Source organism: Tauraco erythrolophus, chromosome 14 (assembly GCF_009769465.1).
Source record: "Tauraco erythrolophus isolate bTauEry1 chromosome 14, bTauEry1.pri, whole genome shotgun sequence".
Classification (NCBI taxonomy): domain Eukaryota; kingdom Metazoa; phylum Chordata; class Aves; order Musophagiformes; family Musophagidae; genus Tauraco; species Tauraco erythrolophus.
In genome coordinates this window covers 7,997,473-8,024,455 of record NC_141478.1, presented here as the reverse complement: position 1 = coordinate 8,024,455, position 26,983 = coordinate 7,997,473, and the positions used below count along the sequence as shown (strand labels likewise).

At 43.2% G+C, this 26,983-nt stretch overlaps 1 protein-coding gene across 1 annotated transcript in view; it reads right to left on the bottom strand.

Moving 5' to 3' along the window:
- Positions 1-21,817, bottom strand: part of AGBL1 (AGBL carboxypeptidase 1) — a 275,673-nt gene extending 253,856 nt beyond the window's left edge. The window contains exons 1-5 of the mRNA XM_086620561.1: positions 21,764-21,817; positions 19,537-19,600; positions 18,071-18,217; positions 16,681-16,812; positions 14,151-14,244 (exon numbers count right to left, since the gene is read on the bottom strand). Coding sequence (XP_086476687.1) covers positions 14,151-14,244; positions 16,681-16,812; positions 18,071-18,217; positions 19,537-19,600; positions 21,764-21,817 — 491 coding nt within the window. The remainder of the gene's footprint in view (positions 1-14,150; positions 14,245-16,680; positions 16,813-18,070; positions 18,218-19,536; positions 19,601-21,763) is intronic.
- Between the last annotated feature and the right edge of the window lie 5,166 nt (positions 21,818-26,983).

The window sequence follows — 26,983 nt, the reverse complement described above, 5'->3', positions numbered from 1 at the left end:
GGGGCCCGATCTGGTGGCCAGAACCCAGTTCCGAAAACAGGGAATTAACAGTGAGCAAACCCCCTCTCCTGCCACCAGAAGCCCTTCACACAAACCCAGCACAGTGACATACCCAGGAACCCTTGGCTCAAGTCTCAGCAGGGCAACTGACTTCTGTGCTCATTAAGAGGAATTGAATAGCGGGTGCTTTACCACTGAGGAGCCGCTGATGGTGAGCTACAAAAGAGAAGGTGGAGCTTGGGGGTACCCAGGACTTTATCATGCCAGAAAACGAGCCTGCACTCACACTGCATTGCCTGCAAACAACTGCAAGGTCTTTGTTTTATGGATACTGCCAATTGCTGGCAGCGAGATATCCAAGGGCAGCTTGTGTGGCCGACAGTCCAAGTAGTGAAGTATCCAACACGTCACTGCTTGTGCCCAGAGCTTTTTGAGAGCACAAAAGGGAGGTTGGTTTCAAAGTAATCAAGGCTAAAAGCTGTAGTTCTCCCTGACTACTGGTTAGTATAAACCGTCTCTAAGGCACCAGTAATCTCAGGGTACAACATCTTTAAAAAGCACTTTGTAATGAAAGGTGCTCTTGAGCTGTAAAGCAGCAGCATTTGAAATAGCAGCTTTTACTGCGTGTAACCAGGCTGCTGTGATGGATGGGAAATTCGAGTTTTCATTTCAACCATTCCTGAAGTTTCACTGCTTAAGACTTTGATGTTTGTTTTGTCTAGGATTTTTTGTTTGTTTGGGCTTTTTAACCAAAAAAATAAACATCTTTCAGGGAAACTAATTTTAAAAACGTATACAATTTAAGAGACTTGAAAAGAACATGAAATATGAAGCTGAAGGACTTAGAAAACACCATCTTCCCCGATCTCTACCAAGAAAGAAGGTTGACCTGTGTGGCAGCGTTTTCTTTAAGCAAAAGTCAGATACCTCAGAATAAAAGGAGGAATGACTGATATTGAACACAAGAAGAAAAACTGTTTGTTCTTTTTAATCTAATGGTATTCTTTCTATATTACAAGGCTCTAGAAATAGATCCATCACTTTGAGTTTATGTGGCACTTTACTTTCCCCTCTGGTCCTATTCAGATGAAGCACATCCATAAAGTCCAGCCAAAGAAAACTTAAAGCTTAAAAACTCTAGAAAACAGAGCTGGCTTGCAGAATTGTCTTTGAATGTGCCAGAGCAAGAAGCTCTTTCCTGCAAGCATAGCTACTGGAATCATTCTTCTTGTGCTGCGTGACAAAATGCAACTTGAGGGATTGCAAACTGGCAACAATGCCATAACATAACCCTATAGCCTTACTCAGTTCCTCCTGTTGGTGAGTGTCCAGTTTCAGTCTGCCTGTAGTATTAAGGCCATGGTTTGGATGTGTGAGTAACTATTTACTCATCAGCTGGAACCCTGACAGCACAGTGTTACATCCACATATGCAGCAGGGAGTAAGTGGAAAAAGATATTATTGCCAATTAATCTTCTTGCATGCAACACTTTCCACTTATTAATCTCCATGTGCTTCCCAAGTAGGTAGGTATTATTTCCCTTGTTATGCATATAGGTTAGGTAGTTTCTACATATTGCTTTTACCTAAGTCCCAAAAGGATGATGGTCAGAGTTAAAGCTGCCCAAAGAGCTCACATGCAAGTGGAGTTTCAGCAAAAGATACAGAAGAAAGTATGTGGAAGCTGTCACCAATTTTCTCCTGTTTTCCAGCTACCCCCACTTTTTATCTCTCCCAATGACTGTGTTCCCTCACATACATACTTAGCCCATCAGCACTGAATTTACTGTGAATTGGGCACTTTACAGTTTGATGGTCCTAACTAATGCTAATATGAACATGCTTGGAAGTACTGGGGTGTTTGTTTGTAAGCCATGTGTGTACACAATACTGAGCTTATATGGTGCTACTAAATCAGTCTTAAACTGAGACCACCACAAACATGCTTGAGAAACACAAGGTCTTACAGATTCGCATTAGTTGTCTTGATCTGAATTTAAAAGGCATTTGTATGTCTAAACATGCAGCTAGCACTCAGCAGGATTTTTCAAAACCCTTTTGTATACTAAGGTCAGAACTACCTTTTAACTGCACTAGTTAAGCCTATAACCTGCCAAGAGGATTTTTGTTGCAGTTACGTTCCCTTTTATCTTCACACATCTCAATATCTCTGAAAAAAAACAGACATTCATTCAGAAAACTCAGTCCTCACTGCCCGAAGTTCCTTCAGTCAACACCAATAGCCAGTTTATAAGAAATTTTTCAAATCTGTCTGGTATGTAAAAGAAATGCCATTTTTACCTGCTGTGTGTTGTCAAAACAGAGGACTGCAAAACACATGTACAACAGTGCTGGAAACATACAGTACCAACTAGCTTTGCCACAGGCAAGTACAGTAAGCATGAAGTCTTTGGGAAAACAGATGCTGCAATTGCAGAGCAAGGAGGAAAGCTTATTAACTTGCCCAGGATTTTCAATAAAGGTTAAGGAGAAAAAAGCCATCCTGCTATTCACCTCCCCTGCCATAATGTGGTTTCTGTCTCGCTTGACAGGTGGGAAGGGGAAATGGGGATACTGTTTTATTGTGTGGAATACACACAGGGATACATCTTCGAAGGAAAGAGAGCCAAGGTGTGGAAAGGGAACAGCTTTCACACTACCCTGCAGCAGCTTTCCGGACATAAGATCTCCAAGCTGTGATAAGAAAGGCAGAAGAGTCATCTGAGGGCACGTGGTCAGGTTCAAACTAAATAGGATTGATGTTGCAAATAAGAATGCATCTTCTGCAGAAGCGGTCTCTGCAAGTGGGCTGAGCCACCATCACGAAAGGCCACAGCCTCCAACACAGCAGCAGGTGCACCACCACTCCAACACCTGCCATGAGTTTGTCCTTGTCCTGTTCTGCCTGAGCTGCAGAGATGAGAAGCAGAACATCTTACTGCAGGGAAGGCAATCTCCAGGCTGCAGGTCAGAGGTGAGGCTCTGCAGTCACAGTACCTCAAGATATTTAGCATTTCAAAGAGCAGCAATGGGCTATAAGAGATGGCAAGGGAATGGCATAAGTATCGGTCCGGAGAAAGGAAGAGAAGTGTGTTTAGTTTAGCAGCATACTCAAGAGTCAGAAATAGTATTTTCTGTTAGATCACCCATGTTGCCTTCCATATAGCACTTTGCACAGCTGGTGACTGAGATTCAACACAAGATGCATTAAGACTTTGGGAGGATGAGCAGGAAGACTAACACAGCCTCAGGTTTCATTCCCACATCTGCAAGCAAGGAGATTTGAGAGCAGGAGCAGACAGCATGCACTAGCCTTGAGTGCAATGTAGGTCACTTCATGGTCATGGAGCTTGCAAGGCTGGTTGAAAGGCAGCATCTGGCTGTTGTGGCTGATCCAGCCAACCACAGACTAATGACTTTCAGTTACACGTGTATAATTCCTTATTAAGCAATAACTTGGTCATATCTTAGTCCTGGTGCCTGTTCTTCACAACATTCAGCTAGAGGATTTAGAAGGAAGAAAAAGTCCATAACAAACCAAAGTGAAGCAAACACTGGATCAAATTCTCCTGATATTTGCTGTTTGAAAGCTGTGATATCACATGGCATAGCTGCAGGGGCTTTTTAAAGCAGTAATTTGCAGAAGCTTAAGTTGATATTTTTTTTTTTCCTCTCTCCTTTCATCAGAAAGATTCCATCTGATATAATCAAGCCAAATTCAGGCATTTGAAAGCAGACTGTATCAAAGCCAAGGCTGGTAGAACTTGAGCTGTAAATATAACAATGAAGTGATAGGGATAAATAATTAAAAAGCAAAGTAAGTTATGAGCATTATCAGGATGGTTCTTCCACATGCCCTTCTTTTTTCTACACAGAAAAATCTAAAAGGTGGTGAAAGCTGGAGTAACCACAAATATGTGTCATTTAAAACAACAATGAAAAACAAGAAAGAAATTAAGGTTTTGAGTAGACAGTGAGAGCTGTTGTGCCATGGCAATGTACATCCTATGATCGACACAAAGGCCAAACTGTCTCCATTTAACATTGGAGAGGCAAGAAACACATGGAGCAAATGTACCAAAGATACAAGACAATTTTCTCTTTCCTATCTGCAATAGTCTGGCTGTGGCTGCAGCCTGACAGTAAAAGCTCAGTCTTGAAGCCATGACCTTTCCAAGATTTACACTTGAGGGCAAGTTTCCATTCCCAACGCCCTAGCCACAGCCGTATTAGGAGCCAGCAGCCCTGTTCTTCCTCACCAGCCACTTCCTCAAGTTTTCAGGTTCTCCCCTCCGTATTCCAAGCCGTGTCTCCAAACACATCCCAGAGCAGCTCAACCCTGGGTTTATTTACAGATTTTACTGGCATTGCTGCCATTCCAAGTGTTGCCCTGCAGATAAAAAGACCGAGAAGAGCCCTGCCAGCGTTAGCAAGCCAGAGACCTGTGCTGCATCTGTAGCACGGCTGTTGCAAAGCCTTCTCTCCCTAACGAAACTCATTTCGCCTGCATTTGGTAAATACTCTAGTATTTATGGTTTCTCTTTTATTCTCTATAATCAGTGTTCAATAACTACCCAAAAGAGCCTGGAAGAGACCATGAAGACTTTGGAGCACTCTCTCTTGCTCTCATTGAGAGAGATGAGTCAGTCGTATTGCCTCTGTATTGCTAAAACCAGCTACCCCACTGCTGATACAGCTGGTGTGGCTCCAACAATGCTCTCAGGACAGGGAATTCTAGTGTGGAAAGGCTGTTGCTAAGGGCTTTGACACTGTGTCATGTAACTCTGCTCAGGGCAGGTCTAATCACTGTTGTGCTGTAAAACCACTGACAGTTCCAGAGACCAGCTTTCACTTCACCTTCCAGCATTGCCAGCGCTGGTGGAGCTGGAAAAAAGTCACAGCAATCCCAGGAAATTCTTAGGGCTGTTTTCCTCGTGGAAACAGCACCAGCTTAGGGCCAGCATTGTGCAAAATCGTTGCTGTAGAAGCTCTGCACTGAGGCTTCCTTTCATTGTTATTACCATCAGATTTCTCCTGGCTACCTTTGGACTGAAAGCTTTTATGGGGAGGATTTTACAGCTGCTTTCTACCCCCATCATCAGGGTAACAGGCTTCTGGGTGAGAGGAGAAACGGCAATAAACGAAGTGAAAGGCAAGGGAGAGGAGATTCCTGGCTCTCATATGCGCTGATACACAAGTGCATGTCCTCAGGTTTATCTACTCGCTCTCTGGCCTCTATCAAAGATTCACGTCATTATCCAACTCAACGATTTCTGAGGGAGGAGTCTTTTTTTTTGTCTTCTTGGCAGAGGAAAATGGATGCAGGCAAACAGGCAAGGTGGGCACCTGCTCATGACCTCTACAGGCAAATTCAGATAGGCTTTGCTTATAAATCCCTTCTCTCCGGTCCCAGTCCCGCAGGGGTGTCTGACTGATGCTTCCTAAAAGCTTTGGCACTTAACGTCCGCCTCAAACATGCTTACAAGGTCACACAACCATGTTGCTCAACTCACTCCTTGCTCTGCCAGCTCCACATTCACTCCACAGTCCACTTCAGCTGCATCCTGCCTGAGCATAAAGCCTTTCAGAAATTCACTACTGCTTTTCCTCTCGCCTTTTTCATTGCCCCCCTCCCTATCTGTCCTCACTGAATGCCTCAGACACAACTGACTGTGCCCTTGAGAAGGCATTAGAAAGGTAGAGTTTTAAGTGTGTGCATCAAGCATATGAAAAGTCTGACCTCAGGTGATTTGCCCACAGTAACACACCTTGTCTCAGATCAGCACTTCAGACATGAGAGATCTTTTGTCTTCTACCATTAGACTTTGTTTTCTTAACTCTCATAGCCCTACCACCACTGGTGAAAGCATTATCTCTGCTCCTCCAGATCAGGAGCAGCTTGCCTACTCCTCAGCTCGCAGATAACTCATCAACTTCCAGAAATCATCCCAAACCCTTTGTTTCCTCCTAGATTGCAAAATATTTTGTAATCCTTCTAGGTCTGTTCTCATTTTTTTTATTTTGATTTATCCCACTCTGTTCCTTCTGCACTACTTACAAAAGGATTAGCATAAAGAGTAGACACAAGTCTTGACCTGTCCTTCTATGGGACTATCATACTCAGTTGCAAGGAATCATTGACATAGATAATTCATTTAACCCTGGGAAGCTCTCCAAGATGAAACTGATGTATGAAATCAAGTCCTGCCTCTCATTTGGATGGGAATGACAGGGGTTTCCCCAGCTATGTGGGAGATATGCCTCAAAACTTCTAAGAGGCAACACAATTGCACTGCATTGAGACACCCAAGTACTAGCTTTAATCTAGTTAGCACAAAGACCAACAGTGAGACAGATACAGCAACATGAATGATACTCCCAGCCTGGATAGTAAGTCCTAAGAGGCTTGAGTAGCTCACGCGGGAGGCCCTGTTGCAAGCCTTAACAGTTGTTAGCAGAATGAGGTAAATTAAAGCCAGGGCAGAGATACTCTCCACCCAACGAGCACAGAGTTGCCTGCAGTATAGACATACCCAAAGCCATCATGTGAGGTCAGCCGTGAATTGCATCTGCCATAGCCACTGGGTGTGAAAAGTCAAGAACTTGAGAACAGGAGCGACTTGCCCTCATACTATCTTTCCAAATATAACCCACTAGCTCACCAAAGGGGAAGGGATAATGGGCAAGCAAAGAAAGGCCTTGAGTCAAAAGCATTGCTTCTCTTTCAAACCGTTACTTGAATCTGAAATAAAGTAAAACATACACTAGAACTAAAAGAAAAAAGCAAACACCTCTTTCAAAATAACAGTCTCACTAAGTGGGTCCATTTATAAACCAGTTCTTCCTTTCCCATGACATACCAAGTTAAGCTTAGAAGTGGATTTCTCTTTAGATAGTGTTCATTCACCAATTTTTTACGCTCCAGAGGTAGGTGTATCTGTGCTTAACTGTGCCATACCAGAGGCTACCAAGAGATGGCACCAGGGTTTCTGTATGCAACATGTTTGTCCAGCCACCTGGGACAACCTTGGTATATGGTATTCCTCTCTGCCTCATCAATTCTTCATCTATTTTCAAATCTCATCTGAAAGCATCTCTTTTCTCCCATGCCTCTACCTCTTAATTTTTCAATTTCTCTCTTCTACTGCTATTAACAGCACAATGCCAGTAAAGTATAATTCTGCAATGCAACTCTATTTAATCTGCAAAGCAACGCAGAGATACCATCAGTCTGAAATGAGATTTTATAACTTACTATTAATTTTAGAACAGGTCATTCTTTGAGAGAAACCACACAGACCGTAAAAAGAACGGAGAAGAAGGAATCACATAAAACTGGGACACCTTTGGCTCCAAGCTCATCGCATTAAATTAGAACACTAGGGTTTACTTGTCTCAGTGATGTACCCATCTCTGCTCCATGTTATCCCAAGATATTAGTCAAGTTGAAAAGCCACTTGATATAAACAAGAATTTTAAAGACAAGGCTTTTCCCTTGTTGCTGGCGTCATCTTGTTCACAACAGCATTTACCAGTTTTATTTAGCAGGAGTCCTAGGCTAAATCCCATGAAGATCAAGGCCAGATGGGAAGTCTATCAGTTAGTTGTGACATAGCTCAAGAGAAATATTTCATCCTCTCCTGTGAATTTTCTACAGGGATCAAATGAACCAAATAGCAATTTCAGAGTAAGCAGGCACTAAACATTGATTAATTCTGACCACATTCCAATAGAATCTGTGTTACTCTCCAATTAAACATCCAAACTGCTCAACATGATTAATGGCAAAACACAGACTAATAAAAGGAATTAAGGATGATTTGCTTTTGATCTCCTATCAGGAACCGTTGCCAAATAAACAAAGGCATAAAGCTGTATGTGGAGCATTCCTCAAAAAGAACTAATCACAACAGCTACTGTATCAGGTTGCAGAGAAACTAATCACCATGTTGGTGCATTGAGTTTCTTTTCATTCTCAAAATATTGGCTGGCGATGGCCATGCAACACATTCTTCTGTTCAAGCAGAGAGCAGCTTGCCCAGTTTAGGAAAACCCATGAAGTGAAATTGCAGTAAATGCATATGATGTCTACCAGCATGAAGTTATGCAGGATTAAGGCTGAGGAAACTAACTGCCTGCACTGAGTCTAGGACACATTTGCAATGGGATCTCTTCCATGTGCATCTCCCTATCATTCTTAACAGAATAGATAACAGAGATAGCCCACTGCCATTCTGATTTCTTCTGTTGTTGTTAAGGTCACAGGAAATCACTTTTACAAACACTTGTTGATGCGGCAACTTGGTCACTTTTCAATGCTATGGGCTCAACACTTAGATTTTATCCTGCATCAAAAGTATGAGTTCTAAGGTGAGAAAGTAGAATTTAAGTTGTGTGTAAATAAAACAAGTTTTATAGAAAAGCAGAATAATATATATTCATATATTTAAAGCCTATTTTGAAGCAATATACAGTCTCTTAACTTATATCTTCAGCATTTCCAGGGCCTTTGTGTTCTCCTTAGTCAATCTGACACAATGTCTGATTAACTACAGATCTGTCAAGATTTGGGCTTTTAGCTTTAGATATGCTCTCTTGATCACCTTGACATGCCTCTCTTCACTTGCACGAGCTCTGCTTTCAGTACTCCAGCAAAAATCTTCCTCTCGGCTCACATTGTGACAGAATTATGCGATATAGAAATTGCTTCCTGACCATAGCGACAGTGTCATCACTATTCTTATGTGTTTCCAATTCATGAGTCACTCCCCATCTCGAATCACCCCTGAGCACACACCACCAAAGAAAAGACATGGAAGGGCTCAAAACCCAGGAGTAAACAAGAACACTACACTAGTTGGAGCAGACTGCATTTTCCAAAACTCTCTCAGCAACCATTTGCCTGACCCAACCTTAAATGCCTATCATGCTACTTCCACGTTACCCACTCCAGATGCCTCCTCCAGTCAGGAGAAAGAAAGGAACACTTCCAAGTCACCTCAAGTTTCTAGAGGTGAAGAAAATATTGCTTATTTTCTCCTTTATTATGTGACGTGTCCAGATACCCACCTCAGATGGAATAGAGTTACATGAGAGAATTTTCTCCCATTAATGGAAATGGAGATTATCAGCAAGTGTTTGGGGAGCTGGGACCATCCAATAAGTACCAAACATAAGAACTGTGATCAAATGTCAAAAGTAGGCAATGCTAGATGTGAGCAAAGGCAGGCAATTTCTGCATGTCACATTTTCTACGGAATTAATTTGGCGTCATTCCCAGAAGTTTTTTTATTCACTTTCCACTTTTAATTAAGCAGTCAAACTTTACTGGAACAGCCCAGTGCAGAAAGCCAAGTGCTGTGAATATTCAGAGAAAGAGTTTTTAATTCTGACAAACACTCATTCTTGTTGCAATCTCTTGTATGAGGTTTATCCGATCACTCTCCATCAGCCAGCTCTGCTCATTGTGGTAAACAGATATACTCGTAAAGATCTTTGAGGCACTTCGAAAGACTCTCTGAACTGCTTTTATTAAAACTGCAGAAATAAGACTGCCCATCAACGCTTGAACAACAGAAAAAGATAACGTAATAGAGGGAACGACTCAGACACAAGTGACACCATCACTTGCCCTTTTGTAAAACACAGGTCTTCCTCATATGAAAGAATCATAATTTCTGGATTTTGTTTTCACTCACTTTGATAACCTACCTTCAACTTGAGGAGTCCTAGAAGAGGCCTGCACAAAGCATAGCCCCAGACAACATACAGCCTTCAAAACCATCAGCCCAGGGAGAATATCTGATGCTTGGCCACCTGGAGACAGTCATGCAGAAGAGACTCAGCTCCTGGCTGGCCAGAGAGCAGATGTCTGCCACTGTCACATTCCACATCCATCTGCCCACAGCACATCCAAATACCTCTCAGAACAAGTAAGTCGGGAAAACGAGCAATGTTGAAAGGGACACTGTAAAGTAGGAGAAGGGTAGAAGATACAGATCATATGAGGAATAAAGAAGGTGAGAGATGAAAGGCACAGAGGTCATTGCACTCTGTGGGGCATTAGGGATGTTGCATTAGAGAAGGTATTGATGGAGTGAAGATCTGAGTGTCCCACACACACTGATATCAGGTATCCCAGCTACTGGCAAACAGAACTGAGAAAAGAACATCATTGGGCTTTATTTTGAACTGCCCTATGAAAGGTATCAGAAAACTTTCTCCGCAGCTTAGCATCAAGACAGGTGGGCAAGACAGTCTATAGTCTCCGTCTCACTTGGATGTCACAGTGCTTGACTCAAGAGTTCTCTAAACCTCCATGCATTTCACTCCTTTTCCTTGAAATACGGGTAATCTCAGAAAGAGCTACACAGTTATGGCACCAACAACCTGAAGACCTCAAATGCCTAACGAAGACCTATAAAGTCCATGAGTCACAGTCTCAGAGGAATCAGAGCTACTTGGCATGCACCCAGAAAAGGTCAATTGGAGCATGGGAGACTATTTCTAACTAACCCAGAGCTTTGCCACTGGGAAAAATAAATAGAACCGCATATCTTGTTTCCATATCTTAGCTGGTTAAATAAATAGCTCTCATGGTGCACTCTCCAGGGCAGATTCTTAAAGTGACCTTGGTCCTGCTGCTGCCCGGGACAGAAGAATGCGGGTGTATCCACAAGAGAAGTAGTGCATTTTCTATGCTTCATTCCTGGCAGCTGATCAAAGAACAAGAGTAATCTCAGCCCCCACAGTTGCCAGCTGCTCCTTCCCAGCAGCAAGGCAAATCATGGTGGCACATAGTTGTGAAGTAGAGAAAAGGTATCAAGGGCAAATACAAAGGGAGGATCAGAGGCTTTTTGGGAGGACATTGGAGCTTTTCTCCAAAGGCAGGTTACAGATTAGTGTTCTCTTCAAGTTCCGTACTGATAGCCAAGAAGAAGCAGATGCTTTTGTGACCAATTAACTACACCAAAATAGCCTGCTCCAGATTTGAGCATAACCACAGCAGTTTTCAGAGACATACACCAGTGTCAGATGACCAGGAGCACACGCTGAATTAAAAAAAAACCCATATGCCACCTTTTATTCTTTCTCTTCCATCTCAGGAAGCCCATCCATAAGCTACCCCCCCACAGTCACCCTACAAACCTTTAACTAGAGCAGCTCAAAAATACCAAAACAGAAGCACATTTTGACATGTACCCACCTCCATTTTCTGATGGACTGTAAAGATGCCTGGGATTTTCAGACCATAGTTATCCCAAGCATTCACCAATGCTGGGAAAGAAGAGCTGTAACCCACCCTACAGCCTGGACTTCTGGTCTCAGGACTTGAATTCTTGTCAACATCTCTTGAAGTCACTTTCCTCAGTGAGAGCAGCATTTCCAAGTGAAGCACAACCCCTACTGAATAATAAGAAACTAATGCCTTTAAATAGGTTGCAATTGGTTTTAAAACAAAACAGGTTTGTGTGATGCTTCTGATGTAAAACAGACAGTTTTCTCTGAGCCATTGACCTTCTCAGCTGCTTCTAGTTATTAAATGAAACAAGCAGCTTTGATCCCTAGGCAGGCCAGCTGAGTGGCTACCAGGCTTCAGCTGATTTATGGTTCTTACTCGTTAAACCAAGTGTAGGTGGGACACAAATCACCTTTTTCTGTGAGCTAGGTCCCATCAAAGATTTTGTCCTCTGTTTACTCACTCATACAAGTATTTTTCAAGAAGAGCACAAATATTTTAGGAAAAAAATGAAATTAGGAAACTGAACTAGCAGAGAGAAATCTCAGGTAGGCAGCAATTAATGTAAGATACTTCTTTTTCAAAAGGAAAATAAATCCAAGCTTTTCAGCAGTATATAAAATGGCTTATTAGCAACAAAACTGGAGTTTTACTGGGGGAAATTTTGAGTTTGTGTTTTCTCTTGTGTGCGTGTCCCCCAAATGGAAAAAATGGTTCACAGAAGAGTTCAAAACAATTCTGGTACATCAGATAAAAGGAAGAAAGATCAAAATATTACATGCTGGCAATCTGGAATCACTGAAATAAAAAACATTGTGTTTCTCTGAAGGTTATTTTTTTCTCTTTCTGCTTAGAAGTGGGTATTCTAGATCACTTTACAGCCTACATTACAACAACACTCAGCAGCACTAGCTGCATCTCCAAATGAGTCTCAGCTAAAAGCCAGGCTAGAAATGTGTGGCAGATACCAAGTTTTCCACTTCCCTTGGAGAAAACAGCAAATGGAAAAAGCAGTTTTGCACAAAATTCGTTTTAAAAGCCTTTATGCAACTAGTTCCATTGCTCAATGGAGAACTGATACAGGACCAAGTCCAATTACACACAGATTCTGACCTATGAGGTTATCACAAAAGTAGAACTAACACTAGTCTAATCACAGCCAACACTTCCATAGGAAGTAAACCAGGGAATTGAGTGGAATTTGCTTTCTTATTTAAGCACATGCATAGACTCATCAATCACTTTTGGTTGTCTCAGAAGTCAAGCCCAACTCTGGGTCTAAATCATCCTGGGCACCCCTGTCCTACATAAAGCAGTTCTCCAGGCTCCTTGAGTCTTAAAGATTACAGTTATAACATAAGACCTGAGGGGAATATTGGACAGTGCTCATATATCCTATGCATAATATCCGGCGATAATATCCTTCGAGTTGCGTAATATGCAAACCTCTGTGTAGGAAACATCCTGATACCATACTTTTGGACAGACCACATAGAGGAATCACGAGCACTCTGGCTAAGAGAGAACTGAAGCTGTGAAGCAGTTCCAGGTACTTAGCACTATACTAGAAAGCTAAAAACACAGGCAAAAGTGAGTTGGCTGCCATTAACAAGGCAGCTGCAGGACGTCATGCGTCTGCTGGGCTCACTCCGTATCTTATTTAGCAAAGCAAACGGCTCAAATTTTTTTTATGACCCCAGACATGTAGGCAGAAGAACTGGAAGAATGCTGTATTTAGCAAGCAACAGTACCATGTGTTGATGTGCAAGTTCATTGCTTGTGGAAAGTAGTTAAAATTCTTTCTCATGGAATATATTGTGTAACCAGTAGCATTGGGAGAACTGGTATCAGTCTTTGATGGGAACAGCGGGATGGACATTATTCACTGGTGCTCTCATCCAGTGACTGGCCCCCACTTGAACCACAGCTAAACAAGTAGTGGCAAACCATTGTGCCATGTCTGTCCGTTCACTTCTCACCTACACACAATGCTCAGCCTGGGGCTGTTTCCTCAGTAATCACCAGCCGTGAACGGCGCCCACGCCAGGTCAATGCAGAAGCCAAAACTGACTGAATGTTGCCATGTCCTTGCTGAGACGTGCATGAAGCAGCAGGAACTATGTGCTCCAGAAGGCAGTGCATATCTAACACAGGTTCTGTGTTGCTTAAGCAAATGTGATTGTGTGGGCACAGGTCACAGCAGTAAATTCTTCCTCCTCTTTGTGATGAGCAAGCCACAGAAATGTGTTATGTCCTTCTGTGGGTGTTTTCCATGTTACAAAGTTTGCCTTGAAAGGCATCTGAGGACATGATCAGAATGGACAACTTGAAGACTAATGCTCAGCATTAAGATGGAGATATAAAATGGACTTGCTGTCTTCAGAAAAAAAAAAACAAAACCAACTTGAAATATTTGGGATGGGCTTAAAACCAGACCCAGATTAATACTGGTAAGAACTGTCATGCTTCCAAATATCACCATGACCTGGTCACAACTGTCTGCAAACGGAGGACAAGGCAGCACCGCCACAGTTCCACTGTACCTGCCCCTGGGCTGGTGGTGGTGGGAGGTTCTTGCTAAGGTGGTCGGCAGGAGCGGTTTGTCTGCTGCCAGCATGTGCTTCTCAAAATCCAGTCCCAACTGGGAATTGAAGGATGATACCTTGCAATCAAACTGCCATCACTGTATAGGGTACACTACAAATAAACAGCCACCAGCATGAATCATATGATGAATCAGAGCATTAGTGTGTCCTTCAGGGAACTGTTTCTGCCTCTTAAAAAACCCTGCAGATTTGAAGTGAGTGGAAATTGTGCATCCATTTCTGATTTCTTTGCCTCTTCAAGTGGAACCAAAATTTTATTTCTTGCTGTCCTGGAAAGGATGAGTTCCCTTGGGGCTACTGCCTACCTGACTGTCCTGACGTGTCTCTTGCTGTAGGGTGTGATGACTTTGAAAAGCAGCTCCATGGCTCCGCTGATGCCAAGTGTGGTTCCTGTGGTAACTAAACCAAGAAATGAGAAAAACAATCGGATGTGAAGCAGGCAGTGAGCAACACTGCTTAGAGGCAAAGAGGTGGGGAAAGGAGTAGCTGCCCCTGGGGTTATGAGCAGATTTCTCTGGGCTCCCAACTGGACTTCACAGATTATTTTACAAACACAGAAACTGAAGCCCAAAGCTGTCTGTGGACACAACCTGAGCCAAGATCAGATGCAAAAACAGATCTCAAATTCTGCAGTTCTTCCCCAAGTTCCCCAAAGCCCCTTTTCCTGTAAATATTGTACTCCCCAGAGAATAAATCATAGTTAAATAGGGTCATCTCCCAGCAAAATGACAGGGCTCAAATTCATCCTGCATTTTCCACAGGCAACTCCATGAGGACAATTTATTTCCTAGGGGCACAGACAGCAGAATTTTCTCTCTGTGCTATTACTCAGTAGTATGGAAGTGAGTTTTTTTTTGGGAATAGTGCTTCTGAATGCAGCTTAGTTTCAGCTAGCCCAATTTTACCTTTAATCCTTCACTTGCTAACACACTGGGAACTTTCATAGGTAGATTTTGCAATCGATTCCAAAAATGCCCAATGCATAAACTAAGCGCTTAGCCAAGGCTCCCCACTATAAGACAGATTTTCTGTGTAAAGAAGGGATGAATACAGCCCTGAAATATTAAATGCAAGTGAACAGAGTGAAAGGATCCGTAATCAACAGCAGCCAGAGGGAGACCTGGCTGACTGCCCACTGCTGGGTTTTGGCTGTTTTGTAAATATCTCCCAGGGGTCATCAGAGAGCTGCCAGAGGGTCCATCATCTCCTGTAGTCCTACCGTGTCCCTGCCAAGTTGTCCTGTGATGGAAAGCTTTGCAAGGCTTGCCAGCTACTTTTGCACTAGCTAGTAATTCATTAGAGACAGGGTGGTGGACAAGGCTGCTTGAACTCATCCTGCCCCAGAGTGGGACATGGGCTGCTGCACAAAACTGGTGTTGGAGATTGTGAAGGGAACAAACCAGAGCAAAAAGCTGATACACAAGACTGGGACAAGGACTTAACATTTCTGCTTTCATATCCAAGCTCTCTCAAGAGTTTTATACGCTTCTGGATCCTCTCTAGGTCCACTGCATAACAATAATTTTTAAGGTTGAGAGCATGTTTGGTATCATGGCTACATAGACCTTCACCTAACCTCCTCTGCAGCTTCCCAGCTGGGCCATGGAGCCCACAGAGTCAAAGTTACTTGTGAGAGGAAGAAGCAGATCTAGAGAGGGGCAAGAGTGCAGGAGATACTTGGAGAGTAACAGAGATGCTCCAGTGAAGGAGCAGAGTGGGAGTTCTGGGGTCTGACATTAACAGAAAGAGCCTAGTCTGCAAAGTGTATCCTAAAATCTCTGCAAAAACTACCCGTGAATTGGGATGCAGGTGCACTGAAGTAGGGAGCAGGGAAGGGTGTAGATCATCGTTTTGGGTGGGAGGCAGCACAGGGTCACGACACAGCTGTGAAACCCAAATAAAGGCACGCTTCAGCTTCTGGCCTTGGCTGCATTTTCAGTCACACTCAGGCTTTCAGATACTTCTTATTACAGGGAGAGGGGTTGAATGTTGAGGCTTGGCAGCTTGCCTGAGAAAGTCCATTGCATGAAGCTAGCTCCTGTGCAGATAGAGGAGACCTGCAGGGCTGGGCGCCAGGAGTGCTAAATCTTAGGATGTATATAGCAGACTGCAGACAGGAGGGCTGTCAAGACTTATCTGCCGGGTGAGGGATGTGGGGAGGCAGAGGAAAGGGTTAGAGTGAGCAAAGGGGAATTTGTGCTGACAAACTCAGTGCCTTATAGCAGGGAAAGCCTGTATGAATCTGCAATGATCCTGGCAGAGAATGCTGGAAATCCCATTTCTTGAATCATTTCATAGGAGGTCATTGCCAAGCAAGAAAAGCTGGGAGTGTGCATGGGGAGGGTGGGGGTTCTAGACAGAAGACCAGGATCTAATATGTACTTCCTGAGGGACTTGGAATGAGTAACTAATTTCCTGTTTCTCCACCCGTGTTTGCCTCCCTAGTGGAGATGCTCTGAGGATCAATACAATCAACAATAGTGAGACATTTGCCTACTTTGATAATGGGAACTGCGTAGAGACTTAAGGCACCTAAGTCTCAGAGCAAAGGGGTTGGCTGTCTATATTCTAGCATAGGAGATCATTGCCATGAATACTTTTCACTACAGCACTTTTATTTCCATAGCCCACAGATTAAATACACTGTAAAGGCTGTATAGGCCCCTTCGGGAGCACCTTTTTCTATGGTAGTTCTGGATTTTGTGCCTGATTCTGTATATTAATGACACGTACAGGCACTAACCTTCATCAGGAATGGTTCTTTGCACTGAAGTGACTAAAAAAGAAATCTGACGGTTGTCACACAGAGGAAAAGAGGAAAATCCAGGCACTTACCACTAGAAGCACAGACTCGCAGGACCCAGAGACAGTGGGTGAGGTGCAGGTGGTGGCCTAGGTTTCTTCTTACCAAGCTCAGTATTACATCAGTTGCTTCTGCCTTCTGCACTTTCAGCCCAAACTTCTTATCTGTGAAAAGCAAATGAGAATCAAACCATAACAAAGACCAGGTCTCTGCAGCAGTGCTGATAAACATATTTGCACCAAATCTTATAACTCAGGATCTCATAACAAAGGCATTCAAATTTATCAATGAGTTATATCAGCATTATTCTCACTGAAAACAGGAAAACATGGGATTTACTGAATGTGATCATATATAAACCTTAGAATCATAGAATGGTTTGGGTTGGAAAGGATCTTTAAAGGTCATCTAGTCCAACTCCCCTGCAATGAGCAGGGATATCTTCCATTAGATCAGGCTGATCAGAGCCCCATCCAGCCTGACCCAGAATGTTTCCAGGGATGGAGCATCTGTGCAACCTGTTCCATTGTTTCACCGTCCGCATCATAAAAAACTTATTCCTTATATGTAGTCTGAATCTACCCTCTTTTAGTTCAAAACCATTACTCCTTGTCCTATTGCAACAGGCCCTACTAAAAAGTCCGTCCTCATCTTTCTTATAGACTCATTTTAAGAGCTGAAAGGCCTCAATAAGGTCTCCACAAAATCTTCTCTTCTCCAGGCTAAACAACTCCAACACTCAGCCTTTCCTCATAGAAGTGTTCTGCCCTTCCATATCCAGAGCCTCATACCTGTTGCACAGAGGCACCTGGGAAGGTGAGGTAGGTAAGGAAGGGGTTCTCCTACCACTCCGAGCGTAGGCTTGCCTCCGTTCACTCCTTTCCTTTAAGCTACTACCTTCAGCCTGTTGGGTGAAGGATACAGGATCCCCTTGATCTTGGCTTTTTCCTAGTAGATGTTCTTGTTTCTGTCTCAGGGTGTGTAAAGCATGGTTCCACCAGTCAGTCTCACAAAAGCTACCAGCTCCTGGCAGATCTCTCCATGACCCTGGCATTTCCCTGCCTCAGCAAACACCCTGTATGCAAAAATCTGCCACTCCGCTGTGGATTGCACTGACAAAGAGAAACCATATTTACTATTTTGCTTAGGTTAAGGGTAAACAAGATAAAATTTCTGCTAGGGAAGCTTTCACCCACGAGGCCAACGCAAGAAGATGGATGAAACTTGTGTAAGAAGCATCTCTACACACATGCACGTCCTCCCACCCTGTTGCAGGATCTCTGCCCGGCCAAACCGCAGACAAGTGGCACACCCCAAAAATAAACTGACTGCCCATCAGGCACATCTCAGTGCTGATCCCTGCTGGGGCTGCCGGTTCGTTTGGAGTCCCCCGCCCGAGAAGCCCCCGCCGCTCAACAGTACCTCGTTGGCCCACCCTGGCCAGCAGCCGCAGCAGGGGCAGGAGGGTGCCGGGGTCGGGCGGCTCGGAGCGGGCGGCGGTGGCGAGAGCCCGCAGCAGCGCCTCGCTGCCCCCTCTGCTGATCACGTAGTGAATCCTCCGGCCGGTCCCTGGGGACGAAAGGAGAGACTTTGCTCAGAGCATCCCATCCCTGCCCCACCGCCGCCATCCCTGCCCCACCGCCGCAGCTGTCACAAACCCTGTGGCTCCCGTGGCCTCCTGCAGCGTTTTACTGCTTTAAAAGGGCGTCTGCAGAACTGACCATGGCTCGCAGATGCCCCTGGCCAGGAGACGTGGCTAATGGCTGCATGGTGAAACCACGCGCTCTGCTGCCTCCTGCTCTGACAGTCGTTATCTTTACAAACCCTCGTCCTGCAGAAGTTTTTCATTGTGCATTGAAATGCAGTAGAGAGGAATAAGCAGAGACACCAACAGATTTCAAAGGAGCAGAAGGCTCAGTGATCTTTTCTTAGATACTGGAAATTAAACAAGCAAAGGAATAAAACTGCAACGGGCTTCTGCCAAATGCAAAGGAATCCTAGGGAAGCTTTGGAGACAGCTTTCAAAAAATCTAGGTCTCCAAAGAAACCACATGCTAATACTGTGAGCCCTACTGTGTCAACAAACAGTGATCCACAAGTGACTTCAGTCTCCATGGTTGGAGGAAGATGCATGTTCAGCTCCTGGAGAGGAGACAATACCTCCTGTCCTCCACATAGGCAGTCCTTCCATCCAGCTGAGGAACAGCACTGCAGGGCTTCAAAAGAGAGGCCCAGCTGGATGGGCAATGTCTGCGGTGGGGCTGCAATGAGTGGGGAAGGCAGGAGGCTCCAGCACTTGCCGATGCAGCCCCCACAGCCTAGCAGCTCAGTTGGGTTGAGAATTGTTTAGCAAATGACATTTTTGAGGTGGAGCAGGAAGGAAAAGAAACTTCATTATTTTTTCAGTTCTTTTGCCAATTCGCTTATTTTTTCATGTGGCTCAGGCACATGCAGCAACACGCCTTCCCTGCAGCCCCGAGGTGGAGGTGCCTTTTGGGGAGGTGCTGACATCGCTCCATTAGAGAGTCCCTGACTCTGGCAAGTCAGGTTCCTCTCCCTGTCTCACAACCCTCTCTCCAATGGCACTGGTCAACATTGCCAGTGGTTGACAACCAGGGATTATGAAATACTTTGAAACTTATGAGCATCTTTTAAACTAAAAAAAAAAAAAAAGAAACATTCTGTCTTTTTTTTTTCCTTTAACTTACTGAAAAAGCTTAGTTTTCCAAACACAGGAGTAAGGACTGCTTATCTACATGTATAACTCATGTTTTTTCACCTTGCAAACACCTCGCCAAGTTTATGCAGGTATGAATTCCCTGACCTATTTGAGGATCCTCCTTCTGCCCCTAGCCCACAGGCATTGCCCCAGAGCTTCGCCTCCTTACCCAGAGAGAGCAGGTCAGTGAGGACACTGAGGATACTCAGGATGACATCCTTGTCACAGGAGCTCTGAAAAGGAAACACACCAAATTTAGAGATCAATTCAGAACAATGAACTTGGTGCTACACAGGGCTGCAGTGCATCATGCAGTGCAGAGGCACAGAGATCCTTGTTTCGATACCCAGTACTTTTCATGCCATCTGGCCAGTGAATATGTGGAACCATATTGATAACACATTTTAAAAGCTTCTGACAGGCATATTGATCATACCACATAATGTTTAATACACAGTAGCATTGCTGCAGAATTTACATCTAAATTCTAAATTACATCTCTCTTTTTTGGTTTGGTCTGGGTACCTCAAAGTTGAGGCAATTCTGTATCACACAGAACACATTCTGTTAAATGTGGGGTGTTTTTTCATGACAGCATCCCTTATTACTGGCAGTTGAATAAGAACATCTTTAAATTATACTAATCTCATTTACAAGAAAATTCCCCTGTCTTTGCAGCTTTGGAAGCCTGGAATTTGGGGAGCAGAAAGATGCCCTAATCTTATTCTTAATCAAGACCAAGTAAGCACCACATCTTGACATCACACATTCTGCTTTAGATTCATTCTAAATTTTGCAGTAGAGGAAATAAGATATACAGTACTTGAAGAGAAGGAAACACATTATATTTACCATCCGTCTGTGTAATACATTAGACCCCTTCTCTAATCCTCCTCCAACCAGATTTCGCTGCTGAGACTAAAGAATTAATCAGCAGTCTGTATTGCTCTATGAGGGATTTAAATTCTAGATCTCTTAATTTCCATACAGATACAATACAGCACAATACAAATTTCCAATATAATGGAAAACTTGCATTTGTGTAGGCTTGATCCTGAAGAACCTCAGATGTTTCACATAGACTATAATGGAATCACTGTAACTCCCATTAAACTACTACAATAGGATAATATCTTACACATATATGGCTCCTATATTTCCGAATGTTGAAGTGCTTCAGAAACTTAATGTACTTGTATATGTTCTAGATATATGGGATCATTTTACCAGCCAAATTGATTCAACCATTCTCTGCCATATCTAACATTATGCAATTAAGACAAGGAATTGAGAAGTAACACCTGGCAAAACGAAACTCTAGAAAGAATATTAGGGAAATCTATTTCAGTTCTGTAATAATGACTATTAATGCAAATGGACAATTTTTTTCCAGTGGATCCCTGCTAAAGTCACAGCACAAGCTGATGTGGTGCTGAGGATTGTGTAGGTTATTAGGGAGCTGCCTATTGCATCCCCTCCTCCTTTGTTATAGCTGGGGCGAGTATACATTGAGTGAGACATGGGAATGAAGCAGGAAAATGGTCAGTCTTCACAGTCAGAGCAGGTGACTGTCAGTCTGGAGAACTGGATTTCCAGCTCTGACACAGAACTCCCATGACATGCTTGGAAGCCCCTTTCAACTAAACTTTCTTCTGTATTGGCAAATTATATGTGCCAGCTTCTGCACTCAATATCTGCATTAATGCTGATGTTCCCTAACTTCTGTATCCTTAACATTATGTATTCTTCGATTTATTTTTTAATCATAATTGTCAACAAAAACAAACCCCAAATCTCTGAAAACCAGAATTCCCATCATAGAATCATAGAATCATAGAATGGTTAGGGCTGGAAGGGACCTTCAAAGGTCATCTAGTCCAACCCCCCTGCAAGGAACAGGGATATCTCCAACTAGATCAGGTTGCTCAGGGCCTTGTCCAACCTGGCCTTGAACGTCTCCAGGGATGGAGCATCCACCACCTCTCTGGGCAACCTGTTCCAGTGTTCTACCACTCTCATAGTAAAAAATTTTTTCCTAATATCCAACCTGAACCTACCTCCCTCTATTTTAAAACCATTACCCCTTGTCCTATCATAACTGGCCCTCCTGAACAGCCTCTCCCCTGAGAGGGATCATACTGATTTTGGTTGATTGCCCATGCTACCAAACTTTAACTGCTCAATATACATGTCATGCTGGTGTAAGTGAGCAACAGGGACAAGAGTATCAGCAGGGGAGTGAGACAAAAGAACCAGATGCAGGTGAGGGGAAGGGGAAGGAAGAAAGGCAAGTCAGGTGAGGATGGGAGATTGGAGCAAATAGGCAGAGAATCAGTTCTGAAATAGGTGACTCAGGGGAGGAGGGTCTGAGCACTGCCATCTTTCTAAAGACTCACCTTACTTTTGTTCTTAGCTACAATCCACAGGAAAAGTGCGTGTCTCATCCCCATCTCAGAGCTGGCCCATGCCCAGAGCGAGAGCCTGCTGTTTCCATTCATTACTGTATTAACTCAACAAGCAGAGATCTCTGCACTGAACATAAAAGTTCAGCTCTTTTATGAACTGTGTTGAAATCAAAAGGCTAGGTATGATAGGATTACTGCTCCTTTCAGAGCCAAGACAAACAGAATACGTGGCTTTAATGAAATCCAGTAACTCTCGGCTCCCAAGTATTGCCACCCTCGTCCTAGAGAAGGGGTCCAAATTCATGTTACTGGCTCAAGGGATGACACAGAAAGGAAAGTCTGCAGCAGGGTCAGAGCAGCTGTGAATACCTTACTTCTAGGTAATATGCACAGTTTCAGTCATATGCTAATCTTATTAATTCATGTCTTTGTTCATTAGTCCACATTCCTGAGCTGTCTCAAGTCTCTCAATAACTTCAGAGCAAAAAAAAAAAGAACTATCAGAGCTCTCTTCCCAAGAGTTTCTTGGCATTTTTTTAGCATAGGGACTCAACAGTCAGGGCAGGCTGTCAGGAATGATGAGTATCCGCCAAATTTACTGACTCCAGGAAGAGTTACTGTTCTCAGCACCTTTTTAAATATCAGAGTTGCCTAAATCAGACCGTCCTCTGGTTTTGTCTTGCTGCCTCTCAGTATCCCTTTCCTCTGTAGGTGGATGGATTACACATTAAGGTTTCAGTAATGAAGTCTTCATTGATTTATGCTCCTATTACACTAGGTTGTTTATTTTAACTGATTGGATTGTGGGTTTCCTAAGCCATTAACACAAATAGTGATGACATAAGATATCCCCTGACTTTTCATGCGCTTTATTCAGGGACTCAGGCAAACAAAGAACTTGAGGGGACATGAAAGATCAACCTTTAAAATGTGCAAATTAGAGCTGGGTGATATTGCCAAATATTTCACCTGTGTGTTTACCCTTGATATTTTAACACTAAAACTCTGACTGTGTTGGCTGGTGCCCCATTGTTCCCCTTCCTCCAGCACAGTAGTGAGGGAATTGGATGACTTGTGTGTTTGCTGAAACAATGGATAAAACCCTAGTCCCATTAAAAATTCTAACATATTTCCCACTAACTTTAATGGCACCACTGAATAATACAAAATATTACAGAAGAACACAGCTCCAATTTATAATAGCAAGAAAACACAGAAAAAACCCTAAAGTTGCTGTTGTCTTACAAGATGGTAGCTTGCCTTTTGGAAAGAAACAGCTCAGATTTTGACTAATTAGCTTGGGATTTTCAAAACCATCAAAGAAATTTGGACACTGAAATCTATTAGAATTAATTGTTTAAATTAATACTCATACCAAACTGTTTGTGGATGAATTGCCAACAAATTCATTCATAAAAAACATTCAGTAAATCTTTTTGAACAGTAAGTACAAATGAGAAAATCACAACTTGTGCCTGATCTAAAAAAGATGAATAGAGTAATTTCTTTAATGCAAATTACTTACCCAGCTCTGGTTAAAATAAACACATTAGTTATTTTTATTGAAAGATATGTTTGATGTTCAAGAACAGACCCAGAGCAAAGAGAGGAAAGAAGTAAAATTTCTCTTGCTAAATATTTTCCATTCCTGCCAGCACTTACGGATGCTAGATACAACATCTATATGCGCACAGACTAATGAAGATGCATTCATGGTATATGGGTGGAATGAGAGCAGAGGAAAGTTCCCAGAGGCTCAAGTTAGATTACAAAATCACCAGCCTCCTGCAGGATTTCACTAAAAGAATTTAGAGTTAGAGCCAAATTGTTACCCATTAACAACAGCCTGTAGCCGCCTTTCACGGTTTGCAGCTGGACAAGGGCTAAAGGAGCGAAAAACATCACTTAAAATATCAAACATGGCTGTACTTTCTGGCCAGAGCCCCTCATTTTAGCCTTGCTTCAGCAAAGCCTGAGGTCTTTCTCGCTCAACTGGGAGTATCACAGGGCTGAGTTCAGATGCATTTAATCAGCTCCCAGCTGATAGTTCCTCTCTGAGCCTTTTCTGGGAATTAATCCCTGAAACACTGGGGCTTTGGTTAGCTTGGCTGAAGCTCCTCATAGATAAACAGCAGGAGGACAGAGAAAGCCAGGAATAAAAAAATATCCCAGCGTGTAGTCATCGATTCATTACAGGCAGCAAGTGATTAGTTAGGGACATTGGGTTTGGAGGACAACAGCTTGATCCCAAGGTCCTTCTGACTGGCAGCTCAGGTGATTTTGCTGACCCACGATTAAGCAGGGAAGGAGTTCCTGTCTCCTTGTCCTGCTCCTGGGAACATGCCAAGACAAGCTGTTATTTACTCAAGACAAGATTATAAAATTGCAACTAAGCCACAGTAACAGGTAATCTTGTTTCGTCAGCGAAGTCTCCAGGGATGTTTTCCGTGAGATTTGAAGACCCAACAGAGGTGGGATTTTTCCTGTCCCACCTGAGGGACAGCAGCCATCAGTGCAGTTCCCCTTTTAGCAGTGGCTTAAAACAAAGGCTTCCCATAAACAGAGTGGTTTGTGTAGCTCTTGGGCTTTCATGTCTTTTGCCCAAAGGCAAGTATTTCTCCAAATGAGACATGTGAACTAGTGGGAGTGTTTACTGTCTAAGCATAAACACTGAAAAAAGGAGGATGCTCAGAAAGAAATCAAACAGGATTAATTTGTGAGGTGCAATATTTACTAATAAATATTTTATTTGGGAAAAGAAATACAAGGCTGTTAATCTCCTCACAAAAAAAAATCAATGCAAATTAAATAAGTCACTCCTGCAAGACAATGGATGACATGATTTCTAACAATACTCTTGTTAAATTAATTGTTGGATATAGTTTCACAAAGCTATACAACTGTGTAGAGGAAAAAAACCCAAACTGGCCAATTTTTCAAGAAACATTATCGCTGCACTGGGCTAGCAAACTTCCAGGCTTGTTTTTATTAAAGAGATTGAGGAATAGGATGACCAATTCCAGATTTTGTTTGTTTGTTTGTTTGTTTTTAAATAGCCTCTTTCTAAATAAGGAAGCAGGATTTGACATGTTCAAAATACATCCTTCTTTCTTCTCTTACCCTTAATAAATTTGCTCACACAATAGCAGCAGTCAGAAGCTTAACTGTCTGTGTAATGAGACTCGAATCTGCAAGTAAGATTTCTCACCCTCTGCACTCAAAGCCTGTTGAAGAGGAATCTTGGTGCAAAATTAATACCACCTCAAATCAAGACCAGGTTAGGGGCCGGGCAGCATTAGTCTTTGCTCTCTCCTGAGACCTCTAGAAACTATTGGGCTGCTAGTAACTGTATTAATGCTTAAATCAGAGACTCCCCTCCTGACGTGCTGCTGCCAGCGAGGCAGAGGTGGGTACCAGACCCAACTGCTGGGCACAGCACCTCATCACTCCATTATGGATTTCCCAGCTGGATATCGTCTTCCCAGAGCTGCCTATCCAGTCTGACAATAGTTGTGAAGCCAGGTTTGGTGTCTTATGTTCTGTGCCTTGTCAGAGTAAATTACTTTTTCTAATTTAAGAGGAGCTAAAAATTCACACTTAAATAAGAGAGCAAAATACCCTGGGGAGTTCTTTGTCTGTGTGCTCCCACCCTCGGCCTCCATATTCTGCCAGTTAACTGTGATTTCTTCTTGTTGGAAGGTTATTATCAACAGTATTGGATACATGGAGGTTTAGGGGGAAAAAAAAAAATATTTCTGAGGGGAAAAAAAAGGGTTCAAGAATCTCTGAAATTTCACTAGGCAACCTCAGAATAAGGCAGTATTCAAATTAAAGTGATTACAGCCTGAATTTTGTTATTACTGAAACACTTTGTTACAATACTGCCATCATCTTGCTTTAGAAGGATCCTGAGAAGCTATGATCCTCTTGCCCCGGTCCCAAAACACCCATCCAACTGTTCTCAGCACCACCACAGACGTCACCATCCCCTGTGGTAAACATTAAGTGCATTTCTTTGTCCGAATCCGGATATCTTCTCCTCAGGAGTCAGATAGGTCTGAATAAGCCAGGAAACTCAAAGAAGACATGGAAGGGAAAGGGGCTATTTAAAGGCTCAGAGAGGAGGACCTTGCAGCTCGGGTAGTGTCCTAAGTGACCTCTTTAATCCTGCAAGAAAGGCGTTCACAGCTGTGGGAGATCACGTAGCCCTCAAACTGTACACAGGGCAGCCAAGGGGCCTCCCAGAAGAGCACGTGGTCTGACGAGTTCTTGCTCCTGTTCCCAAACCTTAGAGATGAGTCCCTCTCGGTGCCTCCTGTGTCCCCCTGTGAGGCAGGGCTAGCACCCTATTTACCCAGACACAAGCCATTTTCACTCCTGTTGATGCTCAATACCAAGCCAGGCTCTGTGCATCAGCTCAAAGCAGCAGCTGTGGATTTTATACCCGGGAATATAGCAAATATTCATTAAAAAAATCCTCTCTCTGGCCTGCTGCAGTCAAGTGGTTGGCTTTTTTCATGGCCTGCAGTGACCTGAAGGTATGGTGGGTTTTTTTTTCATCCTTGTTTGCACTGAGGTGTGATAACCTGCAACATGTTTTTCAGTAACACACCAGATCACTGTTGGGTACAATGATCATGAACTCTTCACAATGGACGGCAGCTTGTCCAGGTGACAGGGCAGTAGTGCCTCAAAGCCAACTTTTAACATGCTTTGTTATTCATTGAGCTTCAGGACTTTGGCTATTCATCGAGCTTCAGGGCTTCTTTCTGAAGGCTGTGTGCTACACTCTATGAGACTGAACTGCTTTAAGGCAGAGATGGGCAAATTCCAAACTTATATCTCAATGTCTTCAAAACAGTGAAGTTGTTGAGATGTAACAGCTTGGCCTGAGCTGATCCCTAGCCAAAATAACTTGGTGAATAACATGGTGGAAATAATCTGTGCCAAGGAATCTTACTATATTTAATGCAATAAATTGCACTAACATAACACCTTTCATCACAGGATCACAGATTTCTTCACAAATATTAATTAACACCTGCCCCACTGCATCCTTCATCAAGAAGATCAGATTCATTGTCCTTTATTTTCCTGGTGGGAAATATCACCCAGTGGTGAGAAATTCACTTAGTCAATATGTAAGAGGATTGGTGGCAGAACCTGGATAGTTATTCCAATAAAATGAAGCAGAAACACTTTCTGCACAGA